Source organism: Ascidiella aspersa, chromosome 4 (genome assembly GCF_963924565.1).
Source record: "Ascidiella aspersa chromosome 4, kaAscAspe10.2, whole genome shotgun sequence".
Lineage (NCBI taxonomy): Eukaryota > Metazoa > Chordata > Ascidiacea > Phlebobranchia > Ascidiidae > Ascidiella > Ascidiella aspersa.
Window position 1 is genome coordinate 5,962,711 of NC_139450.1, and position 15,116 is coordinate 5,977,826.

Genomic DNA, 15,116 nt, shown 5'->3' on the forward strand with positions numbered 1-15,116 from the left:
TAATCAGATTATACCAACTTTATGAATAAAAGGCAGACCTATATTTTAGCATATTGCAAACAAGGAAGGGTGCTCTAATTGTTGGCAAGAAAGCGAGTTAATGAAGTCCAAAGTGTCCCGCTTAATTTTGGCCGCCTCGTTAAATGTATTTATATATTTCACAAAAGACGGACTGTCCACTGCAGACGTTTGGCAATTCCCATAACTTCGGCAGAAACGTCGCCGGACACAGTAGCAACAGCAGCAGCAGATGAGGTTTTAACCAGCAAAGGCGCACAACCTTCAACTACAACGACAATCGCGCCGACGAAAGCGACGAGCGCGACAGAAGCGACAACCCTACAAGCTGCCAGTTCAGCAGCGGCGACCACCACGACTGTTGTCATAACGACAGCAACGACTACTACTGAAAGGCCGACATTCCGTGAGCAGTTGTTTTTCTTTTTGTATAGGAATGCCCGATATGTACCTCATTGGCTATACCTGGGAAGACCAACTTTTAGCAGAATGAGCCGCATTGCAACTCTAAGAATATCAAAGGGCCACAAAACCTATTATTAAAAATCGAGTTTACATGCCGCATCATGCCATGGTACGACACCTTTGGGCTGATATATCTCCATAAAACGGTCCGCAAAAACACACATGTAGAAAAACACACATTGCACAATGATGGGTCCACAAGTGTTCGATGGATGTTGAAACGCGACATTAGACTCCATTATAGTCTTAAAAAAATATAAGATTAGGCCTACATCAAATACTGCGCCTTCTACACGTTTTGATGATAGTCGAAACAATTGTTTTAAATAAAGGCTTCTGAAAGTGAGAATAAGTGTTACATGGCCGCACGTAAACATGGCCGCCTCGGGTTGAACATCCCTGGGCCATATTGTTCTAGTGTAGGCTTATATACATTTGGAAATTGTCAGTTATATAGTTAACGACCAAATGACTAGGGTTGTTTTAACACTCGTTATAAATGGGTTTTTCGGAGATGACGCATTCAAAGCTAACGGCCACATAGTATCACGACATCTTTTATCCCTAAAATAATACCTGATACAAAACGAACATTATGTCTTTGGTATAGTATTAGTGAAACATAAATAGAACCGGTTATTCTTAAAATACCATAAATGACTCTGTGAAGGTTCAACTTGGACGCCGGGTTTAATTACACTCTTTGTTTGCAAAATTTTTGTGAGCAACAAGTCCCTTGTCTTGTATGTTGCTTGCTTATTGTTATCGCACGAACTTTCGTAATTCTAAGAATTAGAAATTATGCTATCATTAAGTTCGCCTTTCGATTCATTAAAAACATTATGAAAGCATCAATCGATAGTTTACCGATTTACAATTTATTTTTATTTTTTTATTTACATACATTGATGCCTGTATATCCGTAAATAGAACAAGCAGCAATGCAGATTTATGACACCCGGCTGTATTATGAAAGCATCAATTGATAGTTTACCGATTTACAATTTATTTTTATTTTTTTATTTACATATATCGATGCCTGTATATCCGTAAATAGAACAAGCAGCGATGCAGATTTATGGCACCCGGCTGTATGGTTAATTCGCAATTATAAGTTGTCATTTATTCGCTCTTTAGCGACTCGAGTGTCGGACGCGGTGCATTACGACTACGAGTGGACCAACTTGACTTGGTCAGTAGCGAAGGACTTTTGCGAGCAGCGTGGCCGCAGTCTTTGTACAGCTGCCGAGATATGCGTTGACTCTGTACCGGTTCTTACTGGCGTCTTCTGGGACGAGAATCGCTGGGCACCGACCAAGTAAGTCTTTCAACCAATATGTGGCCTGAAGAAACCTGTTTTGGTCAGTGCCAATTTGCTTTGTGCTTCAAATGACCTTTTCTATGCCATTCTAGCGCTTTAGGTTATAATTTTTAATATAACCTACCACACCATAAATATGTATTACCGTACTATATGTTATGCCTTTGGTTGCCCAAAACAGTTGTGTGTCCAGGTCTATTTAAGTTTTTTCGCCAAACAATTTCTGGGGTAAACCAAAACTGACGTATCTGCGTTTGTCGTATAGGTGTATATTATTCTGTTTATAATGTAATCTTAGATCAATAGTTTATTTTGTATTTTGACCGAAATTTATTTGTATTTTGACCTCAATTTATGACGTTATCTGTGAAAATGTCGTGCCTACCGTGGTCCACGCGAAGCAAAAAATTGAATTAGGGGTCCGCGGTAAAAACGTTTAAGAACCCCTGGTTTAAACCCTTTTATGTGGTTGCCCTTGTAACAGCAATTACCAATTTGCCCCTAATCAAAGCTCACAATACGTCACGGAACATTACAAGGCAGGTCTCCCAAGTTAGCATGTGAAGCACAAATTTAAATTAAACCGGTGAATACTTACTGTAAAACCTTCAACGTTTAATGTCAGAACAAGCATACATCCCAAAACAAACAATACAATCTTAAACAGTGGTAAATATAAAACTTTTGTTTTTTTCGTCCAGCGACATCGCAAACAGTTGGGTGCAGGTGGGTCAGGATGTGTACACCCTCGCCTGTTGGGAGCACACCTACGCAAAAGGGACTTTCCCCAGCTGGGGTGAGAACACAGACAGTCCCGAGCTCAAGAAGGACATTTATTGCTGCACTGCAGGTCAGTGGTCGATAAAATGACCGATAATATCGGATCGGGGTAATCTCAGTCGTCGTTGGGTTCCAATTAGAGATATCGGTTTACCGATAATATCGGCCGATATTTGAATTCTACCGATATATCGGTATCGGTAATAGTAGGCCTAGGCCGATACTTTGGCCGATATTTTAGTATGAAAATATTATATATTTTTTCCTGTACAAGCAACTTACCCATTTTTGATAAAAAAAAATTGGGTTTTAGCATCACGCCAAGTTAATATGCAAAATAATAGTTCAATATTTAATAAAGGTAAATAAAATAAAACTTTATTAAGATGTTATTTTCAATTAGTTGAAGTTTTGAACATTTCCCAAGTATATAAAAATCGGTATCGGGTATCGGTTGACAAAAAAAAAATTATATCGGTCAACCTCTATAGTTCCAATCATATATAAACATGCTGTTGCTACCAGGCATAGCATCAACTGAAAATAAGCTTCTGGTATTTATTTGTCCGTCCAACATTTCGGCTAATTATCCAGGTCCCGATGTGAATTTTCTGAAAAAAAAACAGCCTGAGACCTTTCGCCCAGTGAAACACGCTCCCAAGTTTCTCCGAACGACAAACCGCCGAATAACACTCTTGGACGTCCGCACGCCGAAAATTCCCCGATTATGGCCACCAACTTGCCCCCCGCAGCCGCATCCAGACACCTACCCACGTCATCACTGACCTCGAACCAGACCTAAAGTTTGACAGTTATTTTGTCTGGCGGTATTGTTTCGCGTAATGGCGTAACTGTGGTTTAATTTATAAAACGCTTTCATGTCCCAAATTTAGCCCCAACCTAATTTTCGTCTCTAAACGAAAAGTCTGCTTTTCAGGTTTTATCAGTTTTTTTATTAAAATCTATAATAACCAGCAATTTAGGCGAGCAAAACATGTCAAGTTTACTCGCATTTGAGATTTCCTTTTGAATGAGAATAGTTTTCCATTTTATTTCAATTGGTTTTCGATTTATAAAAAGGTGAAAAAATTGTGGTTTTAGACTTCCTGTTCTGTATTAAAGTTTAATCGCTGTTTATCTCAAAAAAAATAAAAAGAAAAATTTTGTCTGAAAATAATTCCCTCTGGTATTTATTTGTTTGTCCGACGTTTCGGCTAACTATCCACGAAGCCTTCATCATGGAACTTTCCAGATGAAGGCTTTCATGACTGATAGCAAAAGCATTTTTATATCATTTTTCAACAGAAATAATATTTAGAGATGTAAATAATGTCGATAATAATATCGGATCGGAGCCGATTTTCGATGCCAATTGTTGTCGGTTCTCGTCCGATACCGACCTGGTATCTGTACCGATACGATTATAAATTAATTTAAATTGATTAACGTAATTGATTGACACCTGGAGATAAGTAACCTTCGATGCTAAAGGAAATTTTGGCCTATTAACCTACAAAAATACCTCTGAATGTTTTTATTTAATCTATTTTACTTGTTTGCGCATAGTAATGATATAATTTAATATAAAATAACGGGTGTCAGTTACGCAACAAAGTCTCTCTAATATCATTTATAAAAGTTCTACGACTTCGTGAACACGCGCAACAATCGTTTTTCAACTATGTGTGTTACATATATAACTTAATTCTAACAACATTCTTTCGCAGAAACACACAGCTTCACCTACTGCAAGCAAGTGTCGCGCGTATTCCTCATTCAGGTTGACTTCCCACACCGAACAGACCGATACTTTCCGGGGGAGAGGTGGACCCTACCTTCCGGCATGTGGTGTCGATGCGCCGATGACGGTTACTCTGAGTGCACCAACCCCGATAACTGCTTTGGAGGTTTCACGCCGGTGTGTCTTGTTCATTTCGATATTATACTTTGCGGGTAATCATTCGCCTGGAGTTCGACGAAATCCGACGGTCGCTTCGGACACCGTGTTTAAATACCGGCGTTTAATGGAATTTAATCGATCTATTTGATTGTCCGAACGTTTCAAATTACAATTAAAGTGACGTTAAAAGGTTTAGGAAAGACAAAGCACCAAGTCTAAAAAAATCGTTAATTAAAAAAAAACAACAACTGGTGACTAAATATCGGCCGAAAATTTGCTTGAAATAAAAAAGGAGAATAATAAGGTACTATACGTAACGCTAACCAATTACCAATTTGTTTGTTTATACAATACACATTTTCAACTAAATACGTTATGATTTTAAGCGAAAGTTTACCATTTATTTTCCTAAAAAAGATTCTATACTCGTATTGTTTAGGCAAATTTTGTATCGACTGTAGAAATAACAAATAGCAGATTTTATGCGCACGCGATAATATTTTGATTTTGTGGTTTCAATGGAAATATTTTGTTTTTGTGGGTTTATTGCCCAAAACAATCTTCAAATGTTTTTGTTCTTGCTGTCTTGATATGGTGGCCACTGAACAATTTTGTTTATACTTTTTGAGGTTTTCTGCCAGACACAAGCTAAAGTTTTCGACGAACCTTTGAAAAGTGCGTGCTGTTGTGGTGTGAGAGGTGTTAAAATATCAGAACACAATGGCGTAAGACGTATAGGACGTGGGTATATGACATCAGTCGAACAGAACAAATATTGTATAGAAGGGCGTATCTTTATGGAATCCAAAACCATTGGCAGCAGGTTTCTGCTTGTTGATCACTGTTCCGCTGACGCGTATATAAACAAGAAAACTCAAAGTTTAAAAAATTGAACAAATATTGTGTTGCTCCCGCATACTTAAATTTGCTAATATTGAAACCAGGGATGTTTGCCAAATATGCTATTCCGCCTTTACAATTTATAGTTGGCGGCAATGTCGGTTTTAAAATTTGGTACTGCGCATGCGCAAGTCGGACTCGGGTAGTTTTACGTGATCTTACTCGGGTCCCGAGTCCGACTCCAGCAAAATAAACTGACTCAGTCGATTCCTGATTCCGACTCTGCAACCCTGATTTAAACTGCTTGTTTTTTCACGGAAATATGCTGATGGCGATTCTAGAAACGTTGAATGGTATGTTCTATATAAATTAACTGCAATTGTATACAAATGGAACAGAAACAACGCTAAAAATGTATACGGAAAAGGCAACGAAACTGAAAACAAATGTCTTGGTTTTCCAACAACAAAATAATAGAATAATGCTGTTAATCGCGAAAAAAGGTTTTTACGATACTGTAGATATGATTTTGGCAGAACCTTTCATGTTTCGTTTTTAGACCGTTTTAGGTAAAAAAAAAGTTTGTCAAAAAAGCGTCCTAAACCGAAGTGATTTTCTTAAAAGTATGTCCGGCCAATCATATTTATCCTAAAGGCGCCTGCGCTTCATTTTTTAATGAAAATAAAAGTCTAACCCCAAAACGATAACATTTGTTCCTTGCGCTTTTCCAGGGTCAGGTGTTTTGCAGTGGTCGGAACGAGCCGTTCGCCCAGCAGTGTACCTTTCCTGTTGAAGAGGACCGACAACCGCCCGGCAAGTATGTGAGCCTGGGCGACGTTTATACCCATTACAACGAGGAATGCGCCGTCTGCGTCGAAACGGGATGCAGTAGGTGTTAGTTTGTATTTACTTTAATACGTTGGTGCCTGTTACGGATTTGTAACATAATACTTGGTTATTTGGTCGTCATATTTAGAATCTTTCCATATCAAATATTATCGAGACTTAATTTAGGTCTCGGTTCGTGGGAAACTTACAGGCTTTGACATTTGAAATTGTGTACAAAGTTACTGTTCAGTTTTGTTTTCAATTAATTGGATAAAGAGCTGCTAATTTTATTTACTAATTCCTTAATCAATTCATGATCATTACGTACTCTTATATATCCAAAAAGAACTTCAAATCTTAAAAAAATAAACTGCACACTAACGCCAAATACGGCACGATCAGCAGTTCTGCTGAAAAACTTAATTTAAAAGAAATCACTTGACGCCCTTCTAGGATAACTATAGTATTCTTTGTTTTCAAAAAAGTTGTTTTAAATCCTTTTAACATTTTTTGGTTCTTTTTGGGTTTTGCGATATTGAACAGGCCTAGATCCTTATATAAACTATACTATTATTGTTTTTGTAATACGCTTTTATACAACTCATTACCTATTACACAGACGCGATAAGAAAATCGCATTTTTGCGTTTTCTTGTTCGACTTTGTGAAATTTTGCCTAAAAACCTATCAATACCAAAATAGTGAATTAAAAATCATCCCGTAACAGTAGTGACTGCCTCCTAGCTTATAGATAACGTTTTGCGGCTATAATTTGAAAACTATATCTCGGCGTAAATGGTTCTCTGTTTTCGTCAGAAATTTGGGTGGCCCAGTGGGGTGAATGGGGCGAGTGGGGCGCCTGCTCGGCCGAATGTGGAACCGGGATGCAGCGTCGATTCCGCACATGTGAGGACGGGAACCTGTGTTTTGGCGATGACCACGGGAGACAGTCGTGCACCATCCAACCTTGTCCGGGTGAGTATATGTATATAGGGCAGTTTTGCCCAAGTAAAGTAAAGTATCTACAGCAACTAGACAAACAACTTTTATGCAAAGTTTGTATCAAAATCGAAAGAAATCTGTAAGCTCTGTATCAAAATCGAAATAAATTTTGTCCTGGTGGGGTATATGTACTTAGAGCAGCTTTTCCAAGTAAAGTGCAGTATCTAAAAACAACTAGATAAACAACTTTTGCGAAAAGTTTGGTTTTAAAATCGAAATAAATCTTGTCCTGGTGAGTATATGTATAGGGCAGCGTTTCGTTAATCCTGAGTCCGTGGGCTCATTTGAGTCACTGCAACGTCCTGGGCGAGTTGGCAAGCACATTAACTGTGCAGTGTTTGTTCAATTATCTATATTCCATAATGTGTCGCACATTACTGGCTGTTAGAACTAGGGATGTCCATCACTTGATTTTTTTACCCGATACCGATGCACGATATTTTAGAAAAATAGTATCCCGATCCGATTCGATGCGTTAAAGTACTGATCATAAAAGAAGCCAAGTCAAGTCATTAAAAAAAAAAAAATTGAAGTGCACTTAAGTGAAGTCCTTGACTTAAGCCATTACAACACTGGGTATTTGACCAATTTACCCACACACCTGAAGGATCCTTCATTTATTACATGCAAAGTGTGTAAATCGAAATTAATTTTCGCTAATTTGACTTTAACAGATCAGGACGTGCCTCCCAACACTTGGTCGGAAGGGATGCTGAACAATCACAATTACTACAGGCGAGGTCACGGCGCCGATCAGCTGACCTGGGATTCGGCGCTTGCAGCCACGGCTCAGAAATACGTCGATTATTTGGTGTCCATCAACGCAACCACAGTCGTGCATTCAAGCCAAGGCGAGATTTTCATTTTCGTAAAAACTGCATAGACCAGGGTCCGCAAACAGTTGGCCGCGAGACCATTCACTTTGGGTGGCAAAAGACTCAAAATGTATTATTAGCAGCTTATCTTTGGTAAGTTATTTTATGATTTGCATAACTAGGCTATACTCAAAATCATATACAAGAGAGCCGGACATCTTACTTTTAGCACGGCTGGCATTGTCATACAACATATACACTAAGCCTAGTAAAAAAGGGGACCTTACACACTATTTTTGGCCGACTTATACTGCCGAGATACCAAACTCTATTGCGTAACCAGAATTTGGGTTTGCTTTCTAGTGTTGTTACTTGAGAAACTATTTTGTGTATTTCCTGTAGCTGTATCCAAATCTATACCACCTGGTATTGGATATCGGCGCAAAACCGATAATATTCGACAAACGGAGTTACGAATGTCGCGCGTTATCATAAATGCCTCGACCCGGCCTTTTATATAAAACGATGGCCAACTAGCACAAAAATTGCATGAAACCAAAACTTTAGATATTTGTATTAATTTAGGTTGGTATCCGGACGGTGAAGTTTACCGATTGTACGGAGTGTCTGAGATGATGGCCTACACAACCAAACCAAACAAAGTTGAACCAGAGGTTTATCTCCCAGGTAGTATCTCAAATTTTCGACATTGTGTACATGTGAAATAATCGAGATCTCCAATAGCATACTAGAAGCATAACATAGGTTCTGCACTATTTCAACAAAATTAAGTGCCAAAATTAAATTATAAACTGACATTTTCAATTAATGCAGAACGCGTTTAAATATTTACGGTTAAATATTCTTAGTGTGAACTAAGTCGTTTTTACTAATAATAAACACAATAATGTTGCAGAAATATACAAAACATAATATCTAATTTAGAAAAAAAAACACCAATAAAAGCCTATTTATTTTTTTTGGATTCAAGCAAAACCACAAAGGTTGTAAAAGAGATCCAAAAACAACTTTATTCAAGAAAAGCAGAATACTATAGTTACGCAAAAAGCATCGTCAGTTCTGCTAATATACTACAAACACAACGAAACACCAAAATTATATATAAATAAAATAAAATAAAACTATTCAAAAGTTTAAAAAGCCAATAACAGAATTACAATACAGTTCAGTAGAGCTGTTAACCAATACTGACGTTAAAATGGCAAAATAAAGAGCTACTATAATAAACGGAATCACAATGCCTGAAGCAAAACAACGCCAAGAAAACGCAAAGAAATTCTGAGGTCGCGCAAAAGTAGGTCAAGAAAAGAGAAAAAAACGTAAGGTGCAAGGATTATTTAATAGTGGGTGTTATAATATTCTGAATATTGATGGTAGCTCCTATTTTATTTAACCAAATGTCCTCATGAAAGTCCAGCTGGACCATTTCGGGTTGTGCAACAAATGTTACATTGTAACACTCGTGTATTGGGGGTTTTCTTTCTAGTTCATTAATGTGATGTGTGGCGTAGTGTCGTAAGAGGGCAGATTGGTCATTATTGTCTGAAATGTCAAACTTTTTCCAATGGTTTCTATGTGCGGTCCATCTTGTAGAGAATTTATTTTTTGTTTGGCCGACATACTGATTTTTACATAATTTACATGTCGCGACATAAATCCCGTAGTTAGAACACGTTAGATTGCGTTTGAGTTTGATATAACCTTGTGGAGTGTAGAGCTGTTTAGAACAGTTAACCATAGAAGTTTTATATTTTCCATAATTGCCACACAAAGCACACTTTCCACATGGGCCCGACTTGCCTTCATCAATATTTTGACTGTTGAAAGCTAAACGGCGATAATTTGTAAGGATTACTCCGAGTGTTTGCGGGTTTTTATACGTTATAGTTGTTGTAGGTGCTAACTTCCTTTCTTTAATCGTCATCCTTAGTATCTTGGGAAACTGGGAGGGCCAAACTGTTATATCCTCTGCTTTTCTTTTTTCTTTTTTTGGAGGGCCGAAACGTTCTTTCCAGGAACTAGCCTTCTGGATGATGTCATTTACCATGTTTTTAGGGAAACCCGAGTTGTCTGCTTTTTATTTATTTTGCCATTTTAACGTCAGTATTGGTTAACAGCTCTACTGAACTGTATTGTAATTCTGTTATTGGCTTTTTAAACTTTTGAATAGTTTTATTTTATTTTATTTATATATAATTTTGGTGTTTCGTTGTGTTTGTAGTATATTAGCAGAACTGACGATGCTTTTTGCGTAACTATAGTATTCTGCTTTTCTTGAATAAAGTTGTTTTTGGATCTCTTTTACAACCTTTGTGGTTTTGCTTGAATCTTACGATATGGAGAAGAGATCAACAACTAGCAATGTTGGAGCAGGCTTAGATCCCAAAATTAACAAAAATAGTAATAATATTATTATTATTTCATCAATCAATTATTTTTTTTTTGGCTTTTACAATTTTTTCTTTAGCGCATTGCAACTGAATACTTTTATATTTAACCAAATCCAGCTTATCGTGGTGCCAGGGGATATTACAGCGAGGTTGCGTATTACGACTGGGACAACCCTGGACAACCACTGCCTGCCTACTCGTCCAATGTGATCGGTAAGTTTAGCCCAGCGGTTCCCAAACTTTTATAAAAAAAAATTGCCTGGCGGACCCTTTGCAATTCTTTTGATATTTCGCGGCCCTATAAAAATTCAAGGGTCAGTTGACCCATGTTTTTTTGTAGTACACTAGTGCAGTCACGATTCTTTCTAATGTAACTTTCTTACTAATGCGAACGATTCGCTGATAGCAGTTAGTTCAGCCTAATAGATGATTTATGATGTCACAAGAGACATCAACAAACACGCTATATTATCGAATAATAAAGCACAACTAAAGACTAAAAATGTTTTTAACATAGTCTAATGCTAATGTTAAAAAACATTCGCTAATGAGTGATGTTTAAAAAATTAAAGACTAATTCTCCTTGCGGACCCAGAAACTGTTGTACGGACCCCAGTTGGTCCGCGTACCCCAGTTTAGGAACCGCTGGTTTAGCCTACAACAGTGCCTGAAAACCCGAAACGGTCCGAAACGGTCCGAAATGGTGTCCCCGTAAAAGAATTGCTACCGAGACGGCATTTTGGTAAAATACTTTTCGCAGGTACGCCTTGCTTTGAAAATGTCAATTTTACCAGGCCACCCCCCTCTTCTTGAATGTATTTAATTTAATATTTGAGTGGAAAATATGACTACAGTGCACCACATCGAACGACAAACTCCGGTTTCCCATAATACCTTGTTTTAGACGTGCCGTTATGACGTAACTGTGTGACGACATCCCTAAAAATCTTCAAGCGTATCGGTAGAAAGTTTGTCATCGTTTTCTTTACGTGATGGAGTAATCTGCTTGACAATTCGATTTGAATTGCATTTTTTCCCCAAGGGTAAACGAGTATCTGTATCCTTTTTTGTTCAGTCGAGATAACTTTTTTTTTGATAGGATGACCATTTTTCTTATCGATAACTGAAAAATCGACAGGTCACTTCACACAACTGCTGTGGAATTCGACGCAGAAGATGGGATGCGGACTGGCAAGGTCCGAGCTCCCGGTTTCAGACGGCAAGTACGTGTACATGTCAGCGTGCCACTATTTCCCCGGTGGCAATGTGGCATTCGCCAGCTGGCAGTGGCAAGCCGAAGTGCCGCATTACGTTGAAGGTGAAAGCTTGTTGCAGAAGCGAATTAAAAACTTTTTGTTAGACTAAGTAAAATGGTCATTTAATGGTGGTCCAGCGGTATATACTAAACTTAAGATGTTTTTATAAATGTATTTTTATATAATGTATTTCGTCAAAAAAGGGCAAAAAATGTATTTTCCAAATACAAGGTGCATATTTCAGATTCAGATTCAATTTATTTTTGTGTATGTTTCCAATCATCGAAAAACTAAAAAAACAAAAAAGAATAACACAAGGACAGCGAAAGGACCTTTCGGTCATCGAGTCGAGCTGCCCATATGTTTTTTAATATTAAATAAAGTGACTTTGTCGACAAGAATATTGCGAGAACCGTCGATTAAAAACGACCTACATATTTACTCGAATACATAACTTTTTTTCTTCTCTATTTTAAACACAGGGAAAACAAATTATTAAAGATAAGCTCCCAGGCAACTAACGACCATTTACTTTTGTGTATCGCCATATACTTCCTCTTTTTAAAGCCGACTTCTTTTTGGAAATTCGATCAGAAGATAACATCGCGAAAAAGCGTAACATGATCGGCACACTTTCGGCATATTCACACTGATAAATGATAAATGACATACAATTCAGAACAGTTTTGCACGGTTCGTCTTTGTGCACAGGTTTCTAAGTATACTCGAATACGTAACTCGCTCAGGTCTGATCTGTGAAGTCGAGTGCGGCGCCAACAAGTGCTGGTCGTTCACCGGGCTGGATACCGACGGTGTGACGTCATCAGCATGCCAGTGTGATGACGCAATCAGTCCAAGTTGCACCACCCCCTGCTTTGTCTTCTGCCCGGGCGTGGAATGGGCCGAGTCCTGTCACGGGCATACAGAGTGTCATTGCACTTCCAAATCGGCGGTTTGCGACGGTTTTCCTATTGTGACTTGAGTTGCTTCTTGCTGATTAACAATCCTGATTATATCTACAAATAGCTTGGTATAAAATCAGTTTTGTTTTTCATGTTTATTTGCCAATTTGCGAATGTAGGGTAGCTAGTGTATGTTGTGCTTTTCGTATTTTTATGCTTGTCGATTTTTGTGTGGCAAATTTATTTAGATGCTTGTGCACCAGAATCATCAGCATATCCCAATAGTGCGCATAAGAGCGTCTCTTTTGAAGATTGAGATTTGTGTAGCAATAGGTTTTTGCCACTTTGGCATAGGCATATGATTTACCGATTTCAATCCTTTAGAATCAATTCTTTGTAGAAACGTAGTTTTGTTTTGTGATCAACATACTTGATAAATAAAGAAGCGCAAAAATGTTACAAAACCTTACGTACAACAAGTGGAACACACTGGCCCCTAAACTATTTTGAGTGCAGTGCACCATAATTCCAGTGTTGGTTAATTTTATATTGATTCACATACATTCGATACACTTTTTGGCCTGTCAGTCTTCCAGTGAATGTCATACCTGTAAGACACGATAGCTTAATGCAAACATCAGCTTTTTTATGTATTGTATTTTCACCATTTTATCACCAATGAATGCTTTTTGTTCTTTTATAAAATCCAATGCATATATCGAATGATTCTTATATTGACCCACAATACTCATATTTCCTACACTTGCTGGCGCGTGATTTCATGCTTATTTGTAATCCTGAATATTTACAGTATATCTTTGTAAAGAAAACGTAAAGCTATAAATCTGAAATCTCACAAAGCTTTATCTTCCATATCTCCCGAAACAAGAATCAAGTTTTCCACTACCGCGAAAAGTGTGGCAGCCATTTTCCCGTAAACTAAATTCAAGTCTACCCTTGACGGCTTCCTCGAAGAGCGCCGCCTTTTCTAATAAACTTAGTTCGGTGAAAGTTGAAGGACAAATCACGCAGATATGCGCTGTTTGCTTTCGGGGGCTAAGAGTTCCAGCTGCGTTTCTACACGAGTAAGTTGAGAGAAAAGTTGCGACAACAACCTATGACAGTGGTTCTCAACCTTTTTTCTTTCGTGGCCTATTACAAACAAATTCTGTGGCCTAATACATTTTTATGAAAGAAAAAACTGTAAGATGGCTTTAGAACAAAACACAGCAGAACATATTTCAAAACAGATTATTTTTTCAACGCGTAAATTAGCGAGTTACTTGCGGCTGAACAATAAATTTGCATTCCTTTTTAATTCCTCCCCAAACCATTATTCCTGTAAAATGAAATATAGTGACACAAATTAAACTAAATCTAGCTTTTTTTTTTAACCGCTGACCTATGACCTAACACAGGGGTGGTCAATTGTTTTCTAAATCGGGATGCATGAGAAACAGAAAATGTCTTGGCGGGCCGTGGTAAAAGTGGGATCTCGAATACACATATTGCAACTTGTCATGCCTTTTAAAATAACCGTTTAATATCCCTGTTTTGCTGGTAAGAGTAGGATTATACAAGCTGGTAAGATTAGGATTATAGGTGAGGATGCCTTACAATAGTAGGCTAATGTATTCATTAAAATATTCTGAAATAAAGGAAAAAAATCTTAAGGCTTACTTGTGCCTAAAACGTTATATTATAAATGACCTGCGGGCCGGATTATATTTCTTGGGTGCCGGATCCGGCCCGTGGGTTGTAGTTTGCCCAGGTATGGCCTAGCAGTAAATGCAAGGACAGCACATTAGTAGACTAATGTCATTTTATACATTTTACCGGATAAAAATAATGTTATCTCCTACAAAACTACCAAAGTAAAAAGTATCCTCAGGTCCACTACTCACGGATCTGTAATGTAGCTCGATAATAACTTGTATCAGCACCAGCCACCATAATGTGATTAAATATAATCCTACCTCACTTAAAGTGTAACGCATTCCTGAATTAGTGCGTATCAAAACATCTTCAATACCATGTCGATTAACTCGACCATTTGAGCTTTGAAATTCATTAAAAATTCTCCTGAAATGTTATTCGTGGCTATGTCTGGTGTCCGCTCATATATTTTCTGTTGTTTCACGTTTCAGTTTTGCTCTTTGTACAAGCGATAGTTTCATCACAGGGTGTCTGCGTTTTTGCCGGACGTACAGATACGCGTTAGTTATACTTCGGCAGGATAAAAGTGTTTCACTCTGCAAAAGCAGACCAACTTTATTTTATTGTGGCATATTGGATGTTAAACGGGCCGTTGGATGTCAACGGCTTAAACTTTAAAAAGTGCTTGACTTTGTAAACGGCTGCATTAACTTTGCGCAGTACGCTGAACTTAAGTAATGATTAAAATTTTTAATCGAGTAAAGAAGTTGTTCAACGAATCCGCGACGGGCGTGTGCGTTTATTACAGGCAAGTATGCTACCGCACACTAATGGATTGGGTAGGCCCTATAACTGATTCATGAGTATTGGTATCGTGATCAGGTTTGAGTTAATCAGATTAGTTTGCTTTCTGTTAAACAACA

The 15,116-nt window shown here is 37.9% G+C and overlaps 1 protein-coding gene across 1 annotated transcript; it reads left to right on the forward strand.

Moving 5' to 3' along the window:
* The first annotated feature begins 2,588 nt into the window (after positions 1 to 2,588).
* LOC146146844 (ectin-like) lies at positions 2,589 to 12,720 on the forward strand. The gene is made up of 9 exons (XM_083387112.1): positions 2,589 to 2,654; positions 4,312 to 4,502; positions 6,056 to 6,212; positions 6,968 to 7,126; positions 7,828 to 8,004; positions 8,554 to 8,655; positions 10,497 to 10,592; positions 11,518 to 11,697; positions 12,382 to 12,720. Exons 2-9 carry the CDS (start codon positions 4,428 to 4,430, stop codon positions 12,615 to 12,617), a joined length of 1,182 nt encoding a protein of 393 aa, XP_083243238.1. The 5' UTR covers positions 2,589 to 2,654; positions 4,312 to 4,427; the 3' UTR covers positions 12,618 to 12,720.
* Positions 12,721 to 15,116: the final 2,396 nt, after the last annotated feature.

Bases quoted from the DNA above. Each gene is read 5' to 3' on its own strand.
- LOC146146844 (XM_083387112.1), top strand. From the start codon at position 4,428: ATGTGGTGTCGATGCGCCGATGACGGTTACTCTGAGTGCACCAACCCC. The intron at 4,503-6,055 runs GTGTGTCTTGTT...GCGCTTTTCCAG, and splicing joins GCTTTGGAGGTTTCACGCCG to GGTCAGGTGTTTTGCAGTGG. The intron at 6,213-6,967 runs GTAGGTGTTAGT...TGTTTTCGTCAG, and splicing joins CTGCGTCGAAACGGGATGCA to AAATTTGGGTGGCCCAGTGG.